Source organism: Lissotriton helveticus, chromosome 5_1 (genome assembly GCF_964261635.1).
Source record: "Lissotriton helveticus chromosome 5_1, aLisHel1.1, whole genome shotgun sequence".
NCBI classification, from domain to species: domain Eukaryota; kingdom Metazoa; phylum Chordata; class Amphibia; order Caudata; family Salamandridae; genus Lissotriton; species Lissotriton helveticus.
This window is the reverse complement of record NC_136065.1, coordinates 1,401,858,409-1,401,881,735: the sequence shown is the minus strand read 5'-3', so window position 1 is coordinate 1,401,881,735 and position 23,327 is coordinate 1,401,858,409. Positions and strand designations below refer to the sequence as shown.

At 48.4% G+C, this 23,327-nt stretch overlaps 1 protein-coding gene across 4 annotated transcripts in view; it reads right to left on the bottom strand.

Moving 5' to 3' along the window:
- NRAS (NRAS proto-oncogene, GTPase) overlaps nt 1-23,327 on the bottom strand; it is a 539,256-nt gene that overhangs the window by 436,402 nt on the left and 79,527 nt on the right. The window contains exon 1 of one of the 4 annotated variants that reach the window (XM_078644385.1): nt 13,900-14,193. The exons of 1 other annotated variant lie outside the window; for it this stretch is intronic. Coding sequence is in view for 1 of the 3 variants with exons in the window: in XM_078644382.1 (XP_078500508.1) it covers nt 13,983-14,076 (94 nt within the window). In the remaining 2 variants the exon portion in view is untranslated. Of the gene's footprint in view, nt 1-13,899; nt 14,194-23,327 lie in introns of those variants that run through there. 2 more of the 4 variants (XM_078644382.1, XM_078644386.1) reach the window with 2 other exon arrangements.

The following is a 23,327-nucleotide window of genomic DNA, read 5'->3' as shown; positions in this document are numbered from 1 at the left end:
GATGACACGAGACAACCATCAGGTAGGATGACAACGGTCGTCCAAACTTTTTAGTTGTGTGAGGCATCCTAAGTTCCGATAAGGGATTACGTTTCTCCCTGTCATGGTTCTATACCAGCTACACCATTCCCAGTGAGAGAGTTGTTATAATTATTATTATTATTACTATCCTTCCATCCCTTCCTTGCCCTTGGGGAACTCTGTACAATCTTGTTGTTTACAGCCTCGTAGGACACGTACATTGGACCCCGGTAAATATTGTCCTCCCCTTGTCCCCCCTTGTTGTTAATATGCTTTTTTTCACCCCCATAATATACAGTGATAAACAAACCTAATGGGTGGCAGTGAGGAGGATGTACCAGAGGGTGGCATGGGTGTACCAGAGGGTGGCAGTGGTGAAACAGAGGGTGCTGTGAACCTGTGATGATAAACCAGACGTAGAAACAACATAGTCGCGGCCGTTGCGAGCCGAAAAGTAAGTTCGCAATTGCGAAATGGTCCACAAATCCTCGCGAACGCGCGCCAACACAAAAAATGTAAAAATCCGCAAATCCGCGAGAGTTCGCGTATTTTTGCGGATTGCGAATCCGTAAATACGCAAATTCGCGTACGCGAGATCCGCTAGATCCGCCCATGCTTAGTGAGGATGTCATGTATCGACACCTGAGCCGCCTTCCCCACCTCCCGGTCCGAAGCGTTAGGATCTGGACGAGTCTGGGTGCGCTAAAGCACAACTTCCGCATCTCGCAACTCAGACAGCAGCTGTTTTCGGACCCCGTAAGTGAGGCCCATACAGGCTCCACGTACCACTGCTTTCAGGGCCTCCCACTTAGTGGAGTAGGATAGATCACCACCCAGTTCAGATCTATGTAATCCGATAGGGCAGTCGCCACATGGTCCTTACCCACCTGGTCTTGAAGGATGTCCGCCGGCATCCGCCAGGTGTGGGGACGGGCAGCCTGAACAGCCCATTGTGCCATGCATGTCACTGGGGCATGATCTGACAAGTATCGGGCCTGATGTGTAACCGTCAAGATGTGAGACAGGGTGAGATTAGCCGCAAGCACGTGGTCCAATCTACTATGGGTGCCATGCGTCGGGGTATAACAGGTATAGAGCTTCTGAGTGGGATGACAAGTTCGCCACACATCCAGCGCCCCTAAGTTGTGCATTACTTACTGAAGCCGCGCCGTCATACGGGGCTTCGTGCCAGACCCAGGGGGATGTCGGTCCAAATCAGGGTTTAATACGCAATTGAAATCTCCAAACTAGAGGAAAGGGGCATCCAGATCCGAAACAACAAGATCTTGAAGATGAGAGAAAAAGGTCGGGTCATCGATATTCGGTGCATAGGAGTTCAGGAGTAAAAATTCCCTGTCATCTAGCCTAATCCGCACCAGCAGATACCTGCCTTCAACGTCTGCTTCAACATACTGGACTGCGCAAGGGATCCCGGGCGCCACCCAAATGAGGACCCCCCTGGCATATGTGGAGAAGGAGGAGTGGAAGAACTGACCTCTCCATTTCTTAGACAGCCGCTAGGCGCCCTCTTCATCTAAATGGGTCTCCTGCAGGCATGCCACAGAGACCCCATGTCGTTTAAGGAAGGAAAGGACCCTGTGTCTTTTGGTGCAAGTACCCAAACCGCGCACATTCCAAGTTAAGAATTTAAAACCCATGGTCGGTGATTGCGCCCAGCCGGGCCATAGCATACATACATTGCGACCTGCCACCTCCGGGCCCCCGCTCCAGTCAGACCGGAAGGACCAGCCCACCCAATCAGCCACATATAAATCCGATTCATCATACATTTAATGCCAATAACATTTTCCGCACTAACCCAACCCCGCCCTCCAAAAACTCCAGAACTCAGAACCCCTTCAAAAACATACTCCCCACCCCCACCCACAAGCAAGAGGACAGCAACAACCAAAAACGCTACCCCGTCCTTCCCCTGCCAGTGCTAGGACGTACACAGCCACCCCATTCAACACACTCAACACACACTCACACACAACCAACAAGACCCACCCACCCTCCCCCCCAGCTCCCCGAGGAACCCAGTGTTGGAGGACAGTCCCCGGGCATGTCTACTGAATACAGTTACTAGTCTGGGCGGCGATCCGCACGGATAATGTGGACCCCTCACCCCGTACCTCCGTCCAGCGGAATGCAAGTCCTCCGCTCCAGCCAGCCATCCAGGGTCTCCAGTACCAGTTAGGGATAACATTGGACCAATAAAGATCCAATAGGAGGCCCCCCAAACACGGAGGACAACAAACCATCAACATAAAAGTACCTGAAGTCAGAGCTTACTCCAGCTGTGGTTCAGAAAGGCCAGTTTCCGGGATCACTGGGGCTGTAGAGTCCGTATCCGGCAAAGTTTCCTGCAAGGTATCTGGGACCAAGACCTCACCAGGGGCGGACGCCCCAGGGGACTCCGGGGCGCCCCCCGTCGACGATGTTCTCATGCGGAGTGCCCCATCCGCTCCCACAGTAACCCTGGGCTCGGCCGAACCCCGGGATCCAGAACGGCACCTCCCTCTGCCTCGGCGCTGCCGCTGGGGTTGGGTCCCCCAGGTCTCACGGGGGCCGCCGCGCTCACCAGGGGGTAGGTTGTCTCCCCTTATCTCGAGCCACTGCCACACCTCCGCCGGGGACTCGAAGGAGTGAGCACGGCCCTGCGAGAGCACCTTGAGCTTGGCCGGGTATAGAAGCATGTATTGGAGTTTCATTTCCCGGAGTTTCTGCTTAACTCCTAAGTAGGACTTCCGCTGCTCCTGCACTTGTTGGGTATAGTCAGGATAAATGGAAACTCGGCTGTTCTCGATTGTGAGGGACTCCGACTCCCTTGCGGCCCTCAGGATACAATCACGATCTTTAAAGTTCAAGATCTTTGCGATCAGGGCTCTAGGGGGCTCGCCCGGGCGCGGAGGAGGGACAAGGGCCCTATGCGCCCCTTCAATGACAAAAACACTGGACAGTCCGGTCGGGCACAGCTGAGTGCGGATCCAGGTCTCCAGGAAGCGCTCAGCATTTCCCGCCTCCAAGCGTTCCGGCACTCCCAGGACCCTGATGTTACTTCATCGGGCCCTACCTTCCGCGTCCTCTGCTCTTCTCTCCAGTGCACGAGTAGTGGACGTAAGGTGTGCGACTGACTTTTGCAAGGAGGCCACCTCACTTTGTAATTGGGTAATGTTACCCTCCGCGTCTGAAACTTTGTCCGCCACCTTACGGAGATCCGTTCGGAGTAGATTAACATCTATGGATACAGCCTCTATCTGCCTCTCCAAGGCAGAATGGGATCCCTGAATAGCCTTCAAGATCTCCGCTCGGGATGGCTCCGGTGGACCATCCCCACCGTCCTCCGGACGCGTCTGCCGTGTAATCCTCTGTGAGGGCAGACATGGAGTAGTATACTGCACTATGGTGTTGGGTTGGGAGGACTTCGCGGACCTATCCTTGCGGGCCGCCATCGGGAGCGGTAGAACGTGCACCCTCCCAATATGTTCCAGAGGGTTCCCCCCAGGCACCACTGGCTATGTATGGAGCGAAAGGGCGGTCCAAAGACAGGAATAGCAGGTGAAATGGCAGTGGACTAGGCAGCCTCAGGCAACTGCGATCCGGAAGGCGTCCAACCCAAGCAGGGGACCAGTTGGGGCAAGCAAAGGCGGAGAGGCAGTCCCCATCTCTCGATGTAGATGTACTTATAGAGGCAGGAGTCCGGCACCCCAACGGCGACGAATGAACCGGCGGCCAGCAGCCCACAGGGCACCCACCGGGTCAGGCGGTGGGATCCCGGGCGGTCTGGCCGATGTAGGCAAGCAGGCTCCCCCGCCAACCAGGGTGACCAGAGCGGCACCCCCCACCTCCAAGAGGCAGCAGCACGACCCCCAAGGTACCAAGGGCGCCCCTGCAGAGAAGCGCACGACTGCAACGCAATGTGGGATAGGGGTCTTCCAGGCTGTATGCTGCCGCGGCGTGGGGAAGAAAGCGCCTCTGCACCCAGACAAGATGGCGGGCGAGTGGGGGAGGGGCGCCAATCCACTCGTGTCCCCTGAGGCGCAGCACCACGGACCGCCACAGGTCCCACAGCCACAGCGGGCCCCCCGCGGAAGGTCCGCTGCAGTTATTGTACGGGGGGCGGTCGCCGCGACCTCCTCACACGGAGGCAAGTCGGACCAGCCCAGCTAGGCCGCCCGGCAACCCGCAGCCTCGGATCAGCTTCTAGCGGCCACCGCCTCTGACGAGGGCAGAGGTGTCCTCCGGATCGCAGCACCGCTGCCCTTCTCGGCCTCCCGTGAGTCCCCCAGGTTCCCAGGAATCAGTCAGGCACTCACCAGGGGCAACGCTCCCCGATTGGAGGCCCTGCTCGAGCAAGTCACCAGGGGGAGGGGCGGGCGCCGCGGTCCTCCATCACGGGTCAGCACAGATCTCCGAGGGCTCACGGTAGCCGCCAGTCGCTCCTCGATGTTCGCCAGGCGCAGTCTCCGGCAAAGGGAGGCCCGTCGAGGACGTGCTGAGGCCGGGACCAATGAGATGCCTCGCCCGGATCACCCGCACCGCCACACTCCTCTGCAGGCCCAGACCACGGGCTCGCGTAGCTCGGTCCGGAGCGCTCAGATTGCCGTCAGGATCTCCGGCGTTGTTTGCGGGGGTTTCATGAGTCGCCCCTCCAGTGTGGGGGTCTCATTCGTCTTAGGGAAGCTACCGGCACATCTTCTCTCGAATAGACAGCCCAAGCAGGATCTTTTCGCAGGATAGACGGGTCCTCAGGACGGAGCTGGTGGAGCTCACGTCCTGTCGGCCATGCTTCTTGGCCACCACCCCTCAGATGGTTGATGCAGATGATGGGTGAGAATTCAAAGCTGCTGAGGTAGTCCATTTTCCTACAGGAGAATAGAACACGCCAATGCTGATGGTCTGTCCAGATTTTTCCACCTTAGTGATGAGAACTCCCAGGATGTAGGGTAGTTCTCCCCACATTTCAGCCAGAGGGGACACGTGATAGACCTGGCACCATTGACATGGGTCTCCCTTCCATTTTTGCTGTTGCCTCTTATGTTGTTGCTGGTTTTAGATGCTTTTGGGCACTGTGTCACTGCTGTTCAGTGCCACAGTGCAAGAGTTCCCTGTGGTAAATTGATGTATGGATTAGTGACTCCATGATTGGCTTGGTTGGTTTACCTGTCAGACCCTAGTACAGTGCACTGTGTGTGCCCAGGGCTTGTAAATCTAATGCTGCTGGTGGGCTTACAGCACTGATTGTGCAACCCACCAGAGCAGCTTGTAAAGTGTGTCCCAGGTCTGCCATTGCAGAGCCTGTGTGCAGTCTTGTACTGCCATGTTGACTGGGCAAGTGCACCCACTTTCCAGTCCCTAAACCTTCCCTTTTATACATATTAGTCACCCCTATGCCCAAGGCAGGGTGCTTTGTAGGTAAAAGGTGGGACATGCCCTGATGTGTGTGGTATGTCCTAATAGAGAATTACAGCCATTTTCGTTTATCACTATTGCAAGGCTACCTTTCCCCCTAGGCCAGAATGGGCAGTTAGAATGTAACATCTTATAATCCTAACTGACTCAGGGAACTAGGTAGAAATTCGAGTTTAGTATGCCTGAACTCAGAATGATAAAATACATATTTTAGTGAAGTTGGTTTTAACATTGTGTTTGAAAATACCACTTTTAGAAAGTAGGTATTTTCTTGCCTATCTATCCAAGCCTGCCTCTGCTAGGTTGTGTATTCCTAGTCTGGAGTTTGAGTGACAGGGGCTAAGGGGATTCCAAGAGACAGGGTGAGTCAGCACAGGGCTGAATAGAGAGATCTACATGCAGATGGGAGGGAGGAGTTGCTCCTGGGACCTGAATAGGGCTGTGCCTTCCCTCCACAATGCTGGCTCCACCTCCTGTGGTGTGTCTGATGTCCCCGGCCTACACTGTCAAAGGAAGAGAAGGAGTCCTGTAAAGAAAGTGCTCCCGGACTGACCAGAACTGGTTTGGGTTAGGTACAGACACTGTCTGCCTTCAGAGACAAAGGATTTGGCCAAAAAAGAGGGGACCCAGACCCCAGAACTTTAGATCACTTCTGGGAATCAAGACAAACCTTTGCTAAGGAGAAGAACCAGGAAGCTGAAGGAGGAGACTACCCCTGTGCTGTGTGTTTAGGCGTTGGCCTGCAGTGGTTGCTTCATTTGCCAAAAAAAGGAGAAAAGGACTGAGTGTGCTTTTTATCAACTTGAAGAAGAATCTCCAAGGGCTTGAACTAGAGCTTGCCTCCTGCCTGAAGTCTCAGGGATACAAGACTTCACCAACCAGCTGCCCCCCGAGTTCCCTTGCTGGGAATTGAAGTGCCTGCTGTTGTGCTGGGCCTTCTGAGAGACTGCGTGTCGCTGGGAGCTGGAAGCGCGACGCAACAATGAGAAACGTGTCGCAGCCGCTGTCATCGCATCGCCGAGGAAGCAAGCCGCCACTGCCACTGTGATCATCGCATCGCCGAAGCGCGGCGCATCGCCGGAGATGCGGGACGCTGCCACAGAGGTCACCGTCGCATCACCAGAGAAGCGCGTCGCAGGGCCTGTCGCGGCCCCAATGATAATTGAGTCGCCGCATGGCCGTGCACGCAATACGCCAACGTTGTCGCATCATAACCAAGACGCCATTTTGTCGCATCGCACCGGAGAAGAGTATCGCCTCAAGGTGCTATCTTCTCGCATCGCACCGGAGAGCAGTATGAAACCAACGCATCGCCTCCTCACACAGTAAGGAAGAGAGCATCAATTACCCTGCGCAGCAGTAAGAAACGGACGCATCCAATCCCTTGCGTGTAAGGAACCGACGCACCACCTTCCCTGCGATCCTCCTGTTTTCTTTGCGTTACGCAGTCAAGGTACATTGAGACTAAAGTGTTGCATTTACAACTTGAGAGAACTGAGCTATTTTAAAACATTTTAAAATCTATTTTTGAGTACAGTATTGTGGATTTTTGTTGTTTGGTCTTGTGTTAAGTCTATATAAAATACTGTTTTTTATAATACAACCTGTGTGGTGTCAATTTGTAGTGTTGTCACTGTATCACTGTATGTGTTCAAAAATGCTTTACACACTGCTTCTGAGATAAGCCTGCCTGCTTGTGCCAAGCTACCAAGTGAGTGAGCAGGGGTTATTTTAGGAGTGTAGCCCCTTACCCTGACTAGACGAAAAGGTACCTACCTATGTCAACTAGAGACCCCCAAATCTAACACGGCCCATTGTCTCTTTGTAATTTTCTGCCAGGCAATTGCGTTGCATGCCACAGTGGTGGGATCAGTGTCTCTTTCCCGGGGTTGCATTGCTATTAATCCCAACAGTGGAGTCGGGTTTGTGTAACCCTGTTTGACAGTGAGTTGCGGCATGTATGGAGGAGGTGTAAACCAATATGCTGCAAAGTGTTCCTGTGGAAATAGGTAGTAGAATTGCTGTCTAGAGACTAAGCCTTGTGGCTGCACATGGACTACCCCCACGTCCAGGCTTCGTAGCAGGCAGCTACTGCCCTCTCGAGTCGCTCCTCTCCTTTTTTTTATATGGGGGGCTCGCGCAATCTCAGGTCTGGGGCTGTCACATCCTGCAGGGCTCCACCGCGCCTGCGCTGTAAGTGGCCTGTTAGCTGCTAGTATCTGCCCGGCCCGCACAGTAAGGCCCCCACCACCAGGCCAATCCTCACTGGGGCCCCCCACCATCTGTAGCCGAGGCTGCCCAGTCACGTGTAGCCCCCCCCACATCCAAATTCTGCTGTACGGAGCTGCAGCCCTCCCAGGCTTCTCCTCACATTCTCAACGATGTGGGGAACTCGTGTCAGCCAAGGCTCACCTTCACCGTCACACACGGAGGCTCGACCGTGCCTAGCGGTCCTGCAGCATCCAAACAATATGTAAGGTGTAAGTCTCCATGTGCCGCACCAACCCGCATGATGGGGCAGTGCGTCAGTGCTTGTGGGACGCCCAGCACCAGGACAGCTATCACCGGGTCTCCGCTGTCTGAAGACTGGGCCGCACAGTTCTGCCCCTCTGGGCTTCGCCGCAGGGAGCTTCTGCCCCTTAGAGTTGCTCCTCTGCTCACTTTGGACGCAGGGATACCGCGCTGGCATAGGTCCAGCTCTGTCAAATTTGATCAGGATCTTCGTCGTCGGTGCATATTTATGGTAGGGGTGGGCGGAATTTGCATAGTCTTGCTAAGCAAAGCTCTGCGAAACTGTAAAAAATCTCTGCAAGCACGCAAAAGTTCAGAGAACACGCAGAAATGTTTGTTCCGCCCGTTCGCAATGCTTTTTTCCCGTTCGCAAACGCTGTTTGCATGCTTGGGGAGAAATATCTCGCGAACACGCATTTTGAAAGCGCGAACAAGCAAAAAATTCTGTGAAGCCGCGAATCGTGGAATTTTTGCCAATTCTGTGTTCTCCGCGGAACGCGAAATTACCCAAATTCCACAAATTCCCCGAGCAAAATGGAATTTACCGCCCAGGCCTAGTTTATGGCCTACCAGCTATAAGTATCTGCCGGGCTGGCACAGCATGGCCTCTACCGCTGGCCCAACACCTGCTGGGGCCTTCGTCACCTGAGGCCAGAACCGTGTGCCCATGCGAATTCCCCACCATGCGTCCAAGCTTTGCTGCAGGGAGCTGCAACCCTCCCACATCTGTCCTCACCTTTGCGTTAGTATAAGGAACTCATGTCAGCTTTGGCTCGTTTCTACCGCTTCGCACGGAAGCCCAACTCGGTCTCGGAGTGCCCCAGCAGCCTGCGCCCCCTCAGTTCTGCGTGGGGGGTACTCCTGGCCCACCACATCGTTATTCTGAACAATGGAATCAGCCGAAGGGGCCTCTGCAATTCTGCTGAAATCACAGACTCCATCTCGTCTCTTCTGTTCTGGCCAGTCGCAGCTTAATAATGAGCAGGATTATGATGAATAAGTAGCCCTGGTCACCAGAGCCTCACACAAGCGCAGCCCTCTTGTGTGCAAGCCTTCTAGCACCCAGGATCCGCTTACTCTAGCAGTTGAGTCGCATGTCTCTAGGCACGTGGGGCTTCTGGAGAGTAAGTGAATCCTTGCTTAAAGACCCAGTTGTTCATAGTAACATAGCGTCACACATTAAAGAATATCTCACAAAATGCAAAGGGAGAAGAATTACAGTAATGCTTTGGGATGCAGATTTGAAGGGTCAGTTTAGTAGAAAGACAACTAGGATTAAACATCTCTGAGAGGCCAAACCAATCGCAAACCTGCACAGTGGCAACAAGTTTGCCATATAGTTTTGGAGATACAGGTGCATTCCAAGACCCTATAGAAAGACAAAGCTAGCTACCTGTTAACTTGTTGAGATAAAAGATGTAATGTAGGCTCCACTCACCCACCAGTATATAGGATAAGGTAACAATACCCACAGCCCCTGTAGGGAATCATCCTGGTTGCTAGCATTATCGCCACTAATCCTGCCTTAATCCATGTAGCAGGTGTTTTGGGATGTGGCTGCCACAGCAGACCAGTTATTACACAGAGGGGAAAGGCAGGCCCCACCCCATGACGCTGCACCTCAGGATGCACGCCATCTTTTTGGGGGCTGGGATGCAGGCCTCATATCCTTCTCAATGCAGTGCTCACCCTGCAAGCTCTAGCCACCCGCCTCACCAGGATTCTGACACAATCTCAACCTTATGGTTTGGTTGCAATGATCAGCTGCAAGCCAAAGGCACATGCCAGGCAGTGGCACTCATCTCTTCAAGGCTCCAGAGCAGTCACTGTGGTAGTCTTACGCAGGATATCACTAGCAAACCATGTGCCTGGTTCCTCCCCTGCCTCCACCATAGCCACTCCTCTGCAACAGCAGTGGACTGACGATGACATGATCTGCTTGCTCCTCTGCTGGTGCACCAGCAGTGAGGAGCAAGCTTGTGGGCCCTACTATTCCTCTTGGAGTGTGATGTCTTACTCCAAACTGATCGCAGGAAACCAGGCGGGGAAAAACAACAAGACAAGGCAGGCAGGTTATCTTAGGTTTTCAAAATGTTGGAGATGTTGCAGGATTTTATTGGGACACATGTAAGCTCAGGACTCGGCATCCACCATGTTAGACCTCTGAACCATCCCTTTATTGAGCCATTTTTTACCCTTATTCTACCACAATGGAAATCGCTTTGGTTTTATGTGGTGCATGGTTCCCCATAACTTTTCTTCATAGTGAACAGTCCACTAACTGAGTATGTCAGGTCTACTCTGTATTCTCCTCAGCACTGCAAGCTATTAGACTGTTTACACACGCTTAGGTGCTCAGGAAGATCTAGTTATGGAAAGGAAATATTTTTGGTACAACACTAAGACTAGTGGTCATTGAGTGGAGTGGTTACTGAGGAGCATTGTGAGTAGCCAGAACGGATAGATGGGATTAGGAGCAGGCATTGATGAGTTTGTGAAGTGCTGGCACTGATGGGAAGTATTCCTAAAAGTAACACTGGTAGTCAGTGGTGCAGGCATTGATTGGCATTCTGAGTAGCGGGCACTGGTCTGTAATGTGAAGGGTGTACTGGTAGTCAGAATGAGCAACCCTGCAGTGACTGGCAATGTGAAAAGCTGGCACTAGTAGGTAGTGTTAGGCGATGGTATTGTAGAGGATAGAGCTGGCCTTTGTAGGCACTCTGAGGAGCAGGCAGTTTTAAGTAGTGTTTGGAGCCTGCAGTGGCTGGCAGAACCAGGAGTGGGCAAATGTGGGTAGTGTGCGGACCTGGCACTGTTGAGCAGACACTTGTGTGCGGTTTAAGGGTCAAGTAGCCATGGGAATTGTGCAACTTGTCCACTGTATAATAATAAGAGGACCAGGAACTGGTGAACAGACTAAAGATACAGCATTGGTTGGTGGTGTGAGGACGGGCTTTAGTTTGAAGTTTAAGGAGATGGCACGGGTGAGCAGCTTGAAGAGCGGCCTGCAGAGTACTGTGGGGATCTGGCCCTGAAGGACAATAAAAGCCACAGTGGGCTTCAGTAATAAGAAAGTGAAGCTAATTTTCTGACTTTTGAGCCACTCCACAGTAAATTTATTAGGCATCCACAGAAAATTTGAACAGGGAACTATGCCTACTGTCAGCCTTGCTAGCCACCTCTGTGTATCTCAAGGATGTGTCATCATGAAGTTTCGCAGCATCATGACATCACAGTGTCATGGGGCTGCGAACCGCTGATGATCAAATACTAGTGTCCGAAAGCACAAGTGTTCGTCGACAGGCAGAGCATAGGTGTGCATGAAGGCACATTCTCTTGACAAAGTAAATCAGGCTGGAGCAGGCAAAAAACATTATTGACCGAGGACATGTTTCCTACTACATATATGTTCTAAAACCACGAAGGGCATCTGATGTTACTCAGCTATATGGGGCAGTAGCCTTGCAGTGTTTTGCGCACTTTGTTCACTATTCTCACAATGTTAGCCAACCGATCGAATGTTGACTGCTTTTATAATGTACTAACATTGGCAGTCAGTAGCCGTGACTGGCCATCTTGAAAGTCTATTTCTTATACTTTCAACATTACATTATGCAAATGCGGTGGCCATCAAGAAAGTGTACAAGATAATGTTTTCATTCTTCAAGACGAGCGTCACATTGCATGATATAGCATCATGTGACCCAACATGGCATCCATCTTGAAAGTATAGAAAATAATAATTTTCTACTTGCAAGATGGCTGCTGCATTGTGTCATTGGCACATTGCAGAACACAATGTGCGGTCATCTTGAAAGTGCGATAACTTTATTTTCCATACTTTCAGAAAGGCAACTTCGTTGCATTAGCTGCAACAACAAGAAGGTGATGATGGAATGCTTGAATTAATCTCAGATACTTAAAATTGCTCATGTTCGCATTCCAGTTTGTCATTTTTTGCCCACCAAGCGGCTGTAGAGAAAGGCCTGAGACAGATCAGTATCGATTAACACAAATAGAAGCACAGAGGGAAAAAAATGGGACACAGGTCGCCCTCCACTCATAAAGTCATTCCAACTACAATGACCTGGTCCACTAAGGCAATGTTTTTTATTTCTTTAACTGATGTACAATACGTTGCAAAAATGTACAACTATCTCCCCTATCTTAGAGGTTCATTGGGTAGAAAGTACACCGTAACCATGCCAACTTAAAAATGCCCCAATCCCTTACCCGACAATCGTGATAAATGGACAACACACAACAATGTGTTTTTGTGAAAAAAATGTGAAAAAGCGAGATGACCCCTCACGGGCGAACCACCGACGGGGAACCTGGTAGGTACTCACCAGTGTTACCCTGTTCTCACCATTGGCAGTCATCAAGCTTTAAATGAATAAAGGACTCATACACATGCATTTTACCTATTGTTTTGTATCACACTGTCTGTTTTGTATGTGTTTTACACTTATTTCTTCCACTGCACTTTATTTTCACATACACATTTATGTTTGTTTGGACACATTTCATTTAATGTTGTAGTGTAATGTTACATTACGTGATTTTACATGGCAGCCAATTTGTAAGAAATAGACTTTCAAGATAGTAAGTCACGGCTATTGGCTTTGTCAATGCCAGCACATTTTAAAAACATCCGACATTGGCGATGCCAATACTGGTGACCACAAAGCACTGGCAAACCGGCACCAAGGCTGGGACAATCTAAAAAGTATACTAAGTATGCCTTCAAGATGGCTAGCAAGCTGCTACTGGCTTTGCCAAGGTAGGAGTATTATAAAAGATTCCAGTATCGGGTGCATAGGGTCTTCCTGGAGATTAAAGGAGGGGTGGGAAGAGAGGGCGGAGAGGCAGAGGCTTAGAAGAGCGGAGGGGGTGTTGGACTAAGAGGAAGGGTGGAAAAAGATATGGGTATGGGAGTAAAGTAAAGTCCACATTTGTAAAGCGCACAATCACCCGTAAGGGTCTCTAGGCGCTGGGGGGCCGTCGGGAAGATTAAGCGAGCTATTGCCCAGAGTCACATAGTGCTGGGCTAACCTGCCGCCGGAGCCGGGGATCGAACCGTGGTCCCCAGATTCCAGCGTCAGTCGCCCTGGCCGCGGAGAGGTTGAGGAAGCAAGCAAGGGAAAGACAACAATCATACTCTATATGCAAATAGCCAGAGCAGGGAGCAGGACGTTCACTATGAGTGCTAATTAAGAAATTAAACTAAAAAATAGTTTCATGACGAGCGTTGAGAGGATACAACTCATCCAATCACAAGTGACGGTAAAGGAGAACTGCTCCAGGGGCGGGACAAACACAAGGATATGGAGCACAGCCGCCCAATAAAGAACATGGAACCGAAGGCAACTCTGTATAGTTTTGAATGCAGTGCTGAAGCTGTCTATAGGGAGACCACACAAAGATACTGGTCAAAGAGCAGAGCAAGCAGGATAGCGAAACATTGGGAAAGAATATGCGCGGATCGGACAAAAGTAAGTAAGTTTACTGCCGGCAGAATATGTTTCTTCAAACATCTCCCTCGGTGTCATATGCAAGACATCCATACCTAGCAGCCCAAGAACGAGATCTCATACATACGGTGTTTTCTATGTTCACGTGTTCTCTTCTAAATTGCACAGTCCTAAAGATTATTATGACAACAACAAACCCCAGAAAATAAAGCAGATTTCCAGCTCTCACAGAACTTTGATAATTGTGATGATAGTTCACGAGAGGCGACAGCGCTCTCGAGCTAGAAGGCTACTAACCAGGTCCAACTTACTACTTAGAAGCCACTACTTTTGCACTCCAAAAATCACAGAAAAACGCTTAAGACCGCTATGAAAAACATATATACTACACGTGCCAGCGCACCAATAAAAAGCTGATTTTCACTGTCCTTCTTGGTATAAAGTGTACATACCAAACAATTCTAAAAACAGAACATACCTTCTGAGCAAGAAGTCAAGCGGCACTTTGCTCGCCTACCAGCTGCGCGGATGCGGTTGGTGGGATGAGGAAAGCGCTCTTACCGGGTGGCGGCTCCCATGCGCGGACTTGTCTCAGACGTGCGCCTCGCAGCCGCTGCTTCAGAGCGCTGCTCTGAAGTCCTAGAGATGCGTGCATCGGGTCCCTTTGCTTTCCTCCTCGAGCGGGAGAGATTACGAGGCATCCCCGTTTGCTGCTGAGTCACTCCCTTCTCGCCGGGCTGATGTCACTCGCTTCGGTTACTCATTCATATTTTCTCTGCAGACTGAGCATCTCCTTCCGGTAAAACGCGCCCTCCTGCTCGCTCCTCCGACTCATCCGAATCGTAATCGATGAAGGGAAATGATCGGCAGAAAGCCGATTGATACAATAACAGTCCCCTTGTGATTCTCAGTTTTTGAGACACTGTCTTTGTGTCTCTGATGTAAAGCATTTGGTATTTAGCTGGCAAAATGTTAATACTTTTGAAGATTAAAAAAAAAAAAAAAAAGACAAATGTGACCATGTAAAAGGCTATTTACAGAGGAAAGCGTTTATCCCTCATGGGCATGTCCTCATGGACACGTTAGTACTTTCTGTTACAAGACTGGAGGAATATATTATGACAACCTATTTTCTTCTTCACAACAACGTCAGACAGATTTATCACCATAAAAACACATCAGCCATGTGTACACATTTGTATCTGAAGTCCTGATATAATCTCCTGACATCAGAAGCTACTCAACAACGGTTGTATGACGTTACAACGCATTCCCTTGCCATGCATGTCTTTTCAATGCTTGCGTTACAACGGGAATGCAAATAGCACACATATGGTTTACCACGAAAATGCCTTTACCATGCATACCTTTACGAGTTTCGTTGTATAACTATGCATGATAATGGCATTTTTATGGTAAACCGACTGCAGGGATGATTATTTAGTTAAAATCTATAAATATGTTTTAAATAAATCCTAACCTAATAAATAAGTATAATTTAAAATATATACTCACAGTTTCTATTGACGGAATTCTCCTTCTAACACTTTTTTACTTGGTCCTTTTTCTATTTTTTTTGACAATGCAGTAGTAGATACAAGTACGTAATTACATCGTTAGGGAGGCTCTCTCATGAAGGCAAGAGGCACAGAAGAGCGCTTTTTAGGTAAGAGTTTTGTGTTTTATTTAAAACCCACTCGTTTTTTTGGGGAGGGGAGACTGAGGTACTGGGTTTTTTAGAACCGGTACCGAACCGGTAAGCCAGCGGTGTCAGGGTACACCCAAAGACCTCGAGTACTTTCCTGATTCAGACCACAGAAACTCAGAGTCTTCTAGGTGAAGTCAAGGATCGATTTTATTGGCTGCAACCAAGTAACAGGTCCTAGAAGTACAACACACGGGAAGTATATTCTCAGGAGACTGCTCAATCTTACAAAGCCAGGCTTCTCTTTTTATACAAAATATTAAGCTTAAGGCAAACATTCTGGGATTTACAGTATACTATTCACATATTTTCGTTACAAAGGAAAAGCAGAGTCATGATGACAGCCCACATTTCTGTTTGTCCAGCCCACAACAAATTACCCGGCAAGGCCCAACATTTCATCAGATATCGGTGGACCCCCAATAAAAATGGGCACCTCCCCATCATAAAGCAAGTGAGAGAGAAAAGAGCAGGGACAGGTGTGAGCAAGATTCGGCAGGGTGTGCGCGATAAAATGGGTTTATGGCCTGTTGTGCCTTGATGCTATCTCATTCGGTCACTGGGAGAGAAACTGACCAAACCGGTTCGGCCTGGGGCAATGGTTCCAACTTGCCCAGGTCACAGGAAAGTCAATTAAGGTGTATGTGTCCTTTGGAATCGAATTTAGCTGTATCATAAGCCTATTTAAAGGGCAACTCACAAAATGGCTGCCGTATACAAAATGGAAGCCAAGGGTTCAAGACGAAAATGACGATTTCGAGGTGAAATCGTCACTCGAATATGACGAAAATGCTTGTACATAGTGTACTAACCATTTTCGGTTTTTTGACATAAAAATCGTCATGCTACGACGAAGTTTTATTCACTAGTTCAGAATTTTCAGAACTACAAACCCTCCTTTTGCCCTTACATAGGCAATTTAACCTAATCTCATGCTAATCTGAGTCCAGGTCTATATTCCTAAAGTCATTGAGATGTTGCTGTAACATCATTCTATTACTTAGTTCGTCTCTCGATACAGGTTTCCTTACACATAATGTAACACAGAGGCCACATATTGCAGGAGCACACTGCACGCACAGACAGAACAGGAAAAGAAGGGCTAAGACCATCCCAATGACCATCAGAATTTTCCATCCCCAGCCGGATATCAGTTCCCAGAACCATTCCATAAACGACCAATCTCCTTTATCCACATGAATAGATTCGGAAATCTTATGTAGTTTGGAGATGGCCTGGTACACTGTTGGAGCGTTATCTGGAATGAAAACGCAGCAACTCGATTGGATCAATCTATATACCCCACCTCGGTCTGCAAGTATGACATCTAATGCGACCCTGTTCTGAAGGGTCATAAGTCGATCCGACTGGAGCTCAGCAGTCAAGTTACTAAGGGCACCAGCAGTTTCAATCACGGTGGATTCAACCACCCTTGTCAATTGCCTTATGTTCCTGCTGTTAACCATGGGTCCCCAGAACGGCAGAAAACCCTTTGCGAAGTCCCCAAATTCTTGTCCTGCAGTGTCCTCTTTACTCAAGACACCTCTAACTATCCTTGTCTTGTGGTAATCTGCCGCTGCTGTGTAGGTGGGAGGCAACAGGAACGAAACAAAACATGAGCCCGAAAAGTCAGGGGGCAACCATGTATAGGCTCTATCATGGCAGATGAAATAGGTACCCTTAGCTGCTAAAAACGAAGGGGAAGTCTGGGCTGCAAAAACATACGTTTTAGTGCAGATACTCTTCCCTAACTGAGCTCTGGGATTCGTGCCATTACCTTGCAGACACAGATGACCCTGATGGGGTACAATCCAAATCGGGGAAGATCTCTTACCTTGCTGTTTCTCACTCAGAGTAGCTCCATATCCGGTTACGTTCCATCCTATGTATACTAGTGTCTCATCTCTCGGGATAGTCTCATAAGAAATATCTTCCTTAATCATGTCTACTATACCCTTAACTAGAGCACTATTCTTAGGATTGTCTGTTACAGAACGTAGGGGGTAGATTTCATGCGCATATATGAACATTGTCCTGTATGCCCACACAGAACCATTGTGACTGAATGGCAGGACGAGATAAGGGATACCTTTATCCGTTGTGTGAGGCATAAGACCACACACCCAACAGTTAGTTGTGTTCATTACTAGTTGGTGTTGGTGCAAAAGCTGAACAAAGGAGTTATTAATAAACTCTAATCTCCTAGCTGATTCGTGTTCAGGAAGGGGTTGAAAAGAGTGTGGGGAAACAGTAGAAGGAGGAGGTATGGGCGATGTAGTGGGTGCAAATGTTACTCGAAAAGAGAATAAAACATAACTTATTAAAAATATCATCACACTGAATAACATGAAAATGCACAATATCAAAAAGCTTTTCTTTGTCATTATTTTACATATCTTGGTTTTAAAGTTCGTGGTTTTGGCAGGTCTCTCCATCTCGGAAAACTCCATCCTCTCTAAAGTGCTGCCCGCGATGGGAGGTTGTTTCTGCTAAGGAATGCTTCTGTCAGTCCAGGGCAACTCCCTTAGACCAACCAGAACTGCCGACCTAACGTCGTCAGCTGCACCCCAAAGACTTTGGGGCAATCGCGGCCCTAGCAGCGGAACCCGGATGGCGGTTAAAAAAAACCCAAAAATAAGCAAGTTTCTCAGATGGGAGAGCTGCGCTTTCAAAAATAGTACTTAGAGGGAAAAAAAACTTTTATTAGTTCGTATTTCTCGGCCTCAGATTATACCGTTGTCTCCCAGGTACTGTTTGGTCTTTGAAAAGGAGTTCAGGTTCTGTAGTGTCCAATCGAATTGACGGTGATACAACTGGTTGCAAAATGTTATCGCTCTCTTGTTCAGTATATGTTCCTTTTACTCGTGCATCACTGAAAGGCAGAAAATGTGGCACGGTTTCAGTCTCTGAGTCGGCGACACCTTCCTGGACCCACCGGTCATATGGCAGAGGCAGAGGGATCCGTTTGCAATGGATCCCGTGGATCCAGTTTTTCTTCCCCTCCACTCGAACAGCTGATCTTGTGGAAAGAAGAACGAGGTGCGGTCCGGTCCACCTGGGCTGGTCGTTCTTGGTTCGCTGGAAGTTCTTGACCAGCACCCAGGATCCAGGGTCGATCTGATGTCCTGGAGCTTCAGAGACTTGAGGCAGTGTATCATGCACCTGTTGGTTTAAAACACACAATTTAGCCGTCAATTCGTACAAGTAATCAAGCAAAACAGGGTGTTCAATGTCACCGAACTTAGTGAGCCTTGGCACTCCCCATATGTTGGCCGGGCGGCCGAAGACTATTTCGTAGGGACTAAGTTTCACTCGCGAATGCACAGTCATTCTGGTGGATAGGAGTGCTAAGGGTAGAGCATCAGGCCATTTAAGACCTGTGCTCGCTTGAATTTTGGCCAGTTTTAACTTAAGCGTGCCATTGTAACATTCTACTAATCCAGCTGATTGGGGGTGATTTGCAGCGTGGAACTTTTGCTGAATGCCTAGCCCTTCACATACTCTCTTCATCACACGACCCACAAATTCACTCCCATTGTCACTCCAGACCATTCTAGGCATTCCGAATCTGGGGAAGTACTCTTTCACAAGGGCTTTAGCTGTGGATAAGGCAGTGTTGTCTTTTAGGGGGTAGGCTTCCACCCATCTTGAAAAGGCACAAACAACAACGAGTACGTATTTTAAATTGTTGCACCTCTCCATGTGGATGAAATCTAGCTGCAAAACCTCGAACGGATACGTAGGAGGTGCAAAATGACCAGCTGGAGTTGGGGTTCCCCTACCAGGATTGTGTTTCAGACACCATGCAATTCTTGACAACATTCTCTGCACACTTGGGAATTCCTGAATTTTGCCATACTGGAGCCAACAACTTACAAATCCCTTTCATACTGATGTGAGCCATTCCATGAGCCATTGTAACCACTGCAAGCACATATGCATCGGGTAACAACCATCTCTGATGCTCTGACAATTCAACCCAACAACCATTTGCATCCATTTTACCCGTACTTTCTCTCCACATGCTCAATTCTTTCTCTGTAGCTTCAGCTTGAATCGACTTCACACTCTCTATCGTGTCTTCACACATTCCAACATCACCAACCCATCTTGCAGGGCCTGCAACATACATTCGACTCATCACATTCCTTGAAGTTTCTTTCGCGATTTCGTCAGCAAATGCATTTCCACGACCAACATCATCAGTCACCATCTTGTGAGCACTACATTTCACAATCGCCACTTGCAGAGGCAAGGTCAGTGATTCAAGAAGCTCATTCACCAACTGACCATGCTGAATCTTAGCTCCATGCGAAGTCAGGAACCCACGTTCTTTCCACAATCGCCCAAAACTGTGAGCCACTCCAAACGCATACTGGCTGTCGGTGTAGACATCACTTTCATTCCTTTCGACAACACACATGCTCTCGTGAGTGCAATCAATTCCGCTGCCTGGGCTGAATTATGTGGAATACGTGCAGCTTCAACAATTGTATGCAAAGTCGTGACAGCATATGCTGCAGTCGTGTCACCATTCGGGAGCTTGAAGCATGAACCATCCACCCACAATGTACCCTCACATTCAGCAAGAGGAGTGTCCTGGAGGTCTATTCTCCCTTTCGTTTCTTCTTCTGTTCTAAGAAAACAATCATGCTGTTCTGAAGCATCTAATTCCTCTACAATTGGCAACAACGTAGCTGGGTTTAACGTGCTACATCTTTTTATGTGCACATGACTTGCTAACAAGGTTAATTCGTAACCTGACAATCGAGCACTAGTTAAGTGCTGTGTCTTGGTTCTGTTCAACAACGTGTCCACTGCATGTGGAACCATCACGACTAACATATTATTCATCACTAGACCAGCAGACTGTCGAATAGAAACAGCTGCTGCTGCTGTAGCTCTTAAACAACTTGGCAATGCTTTAGCTACCGGATCCAAAGTCGATGAAAAATATGCACATGGACGCTGCTTGCCTCCAAACAACTGAGTCAACACTGATAATGCACAAGCCTCTTTCTCATGGACATACAATGTAAAGGGCTTACTGTAGTTGGGGGTACCTAACACAGGAGCCGAACATAATGCTGTGCGCAATTCAGAAAAACTTTTCTGACACTCCTCAGACCAAGGAACGGGATTGGGTGTATCTTTACACGTTAATGCCACCAAAGGTTTGGCTAATAACGAAAAATCTGGTATCCATTGCCTGCAATATGATGTAATGCCCAAGAAAGCACGCACTTCTCTCTGTGTTCTTGGCACACTCAATTTCGCTATTGCCTGAATTCTTTCTGGGGTCAGTTTCCTTCCCTCCTTTGATAAGAGATGACCTAAGTAGGTCACTTCTTGTCGATAATATTGCAATTTTGAGAGAGACACTTTGTGATGCAAATCACACAAATGACGCAACAATGACAATGTGGCTTCTTTACAGATTTCCTCAGTATCTGCAGCAACAAGCAAATCATCCACGTACTGAATAAGGGTAGCACCTTCAGATAAAACAATTGTATCAAGCTGTGTCTTTAGAGCTTGACTATATATTGATGGACTTTCACAGTAGCCCTAGGGAGCGCGTTTAAAGCGGAAGCTGCGTCCTCCTAAACAGAAGCCAAAAATATCCCTGCTCTCCTCAGCAATCGGGATGCTGAAGAAAGCATTCTTCAAGTCAATCACCGAAAACCAGGTTGCAGAAGCTGGAATCATAGTCAATAATGCAGTAATGTCAGGAACAACTGGAAATTGTGGCACAACTATTTTATTCACCTCTCTAAGATCAATCACAAATCTGTAAACAGGTGGCTGGGAAGGGTCAGTTCGTTTCAAAACAGGCAGAACAGGACTATTGCAAACGTTGCCTCTTGTCTCTTCAATCACATCTTTTTCAATTAGATCGTAAATGATCGCTAGCAAAGCTTTTTCACCTTCACTAGAGATTTTATATTGGGGAATTCGTGGCATTTTAACATTGGCTTTCAATGTTACAACATATGGTGGTATTTCTAAGAGGCCCACATCATTAGGACCAGTAGCCCAAAGAATATCAGGAAGAAACGACAATTCTGTTGGAAGTTTATCCCTTGACAAATACATTGGAGAAACCACTTTCTTACCTAAAGTAAGTTGTACTCCTGAAGGAGAACAGTACAAAGTCGCATACAATCTTTTCAGCAAATCTAATCCTAGCAAGTTTTCACCACAACCTGTTGTCAGAATAAGGGGTGCTTCGAATTCACAAGGTCCAACAGAAAGGGATAAAGGGTCAGAAATCGGATTTCTAACCGGGGCGCCAGAAAAACCCACTGATACATTCGTTTCGCCAGACAAAGGTGCGCCAGGGAGTTTTGAGTGCATAATAGAACTCTTTGTAGCACCAGTATCCAACAGAAAAGGCTCTGACACACCTGATGTAATCACCTCAACGTATGGTCCACTCTGATCTACTGGAACTGAAACAACTCCCTCTCTTTGTCTATGGCTGTCCTAGCAATCATTACTTTCCAAATACTCATCTTCCGTATAGTAATCATCAGCATAGTACTGAGCTGTCCTAACAGATGCGTTATTCTGCTGATCGAACCTATTCATAGAATTTTGAGGTGGAAGGAGACGTGCGTTCTGGTGGACGTTTCCACGTCCTCTACCTCTAGGCGCTTGCTGAACACCTCTACCTCTTACACCAGAAGCACCATTTGCACGCTGTAATAAAATAGGACAACTATACTTGAAATCACCCTCTTCCTTACAATATGAACACTGATTGGGGCCTACAGGGACACGTGGTTGAATATACTCGACTCTTTGCGAGTTCCTCTGATACTGATGAGGCTGCTGATAGTTATTCTGATAGTTATTCTGACCACCATTATTCTGGCCACCACCACCACGTGGCGGATATGCTTGTAACAAAACCTTTGTTTTCAGCTCCTTAGTTTTCTTTTCTGCTCTATCTTTCTCGTCTTTGTCTCGATTTTCGTAATATTGTGCAGTAGCCAATATCTGTGCTGAAGAGGAAACTGCCCATGAACTCTCTGAATCTTTTAACTTCTTACACAACTCCGGAAGCAGATTGTGCACGAATTTATCGACGAACAAACGCTGACCACCTTCTGTGCTCATATCTTGACCACTGTGGTCGACAAACGTTTCTTCAAACCTGGTGAAGAAATCAGACACCGTTTCATCTTTCTTCTGCTTACATGCAGACAACTTATCCCAGTTTACACGCATCGCAGGCATTATCGTTTTCATGTAATCAATTATTTTACCATGAAGTTCAGCTACTAAAGGCTCAGGCTTAGCACCACCAACTTGTCGGCCATCTGCAGCAATAATATTAGCCCATGAGTCACCTAACTCCTGATCATGATCTGCATGACGAATCTTCCCCCATAGAGGCTGTGGAACAACGTTCCCAAACAACATGTCTATGTCTGCTAAATTCATGATACATGACCCAGCAGTCTGTGACAACTCTTTGTAATACCCTGTGGGATTTTTACGGGGATCAGGCAATGTCTGTTTAAGGGCCAAAACTTCAGCTCGCTTCCAAGGAACATGTACCCACACACGCTGAAAATGTGCTGGCACAAGTGGTGGAACATTACCAGGACCAGCTGCTACTTCTTCCTTCCATACTGGAGGGACTTCTCTCATGGGGTACTGTCGCGCCTTTTTCCTACCGGATGCGTCACGCTCAAATAGTGATCGAGAAGTGCCCCCCTTACTCCGATACGACAACAATGTCTCAACCGCTCTCTCGACATCGGGACCTACGATCATGCCCTCTGCGAACTGGAACCGCGCACGACACAACTCGGGCGGGTTGTATTCCAGATCATTGTCTTCTAAATCTTCACAGAGAAAAACACACATTTGTTCAAAAACATATCTCTGCTTCGGTGCTTCCCATTGACGGAAGACTTCCATGACAGACTCTACATCATACCTTACAGCGTCGATAACCCATTTATGCGCTAAACGATTCAGTAAATCTCTCTCTCGATAGTCAGGCAGTTGACTCCGCAACTGTCTTCGTTCTGTGTTAGGGGTCGTATTAGGCGACCCGAAGAAGGGTGAGAGAAGATTAGTAACAGAGTTGGCCATTCTCTGTCGAACGGAAGGAGAAACTGACGGAAGAACGGGCGGAAAAACAGGGTGAGACGAGGCAGGAGCAGAGGCAATAGCAGAGGGAGCAT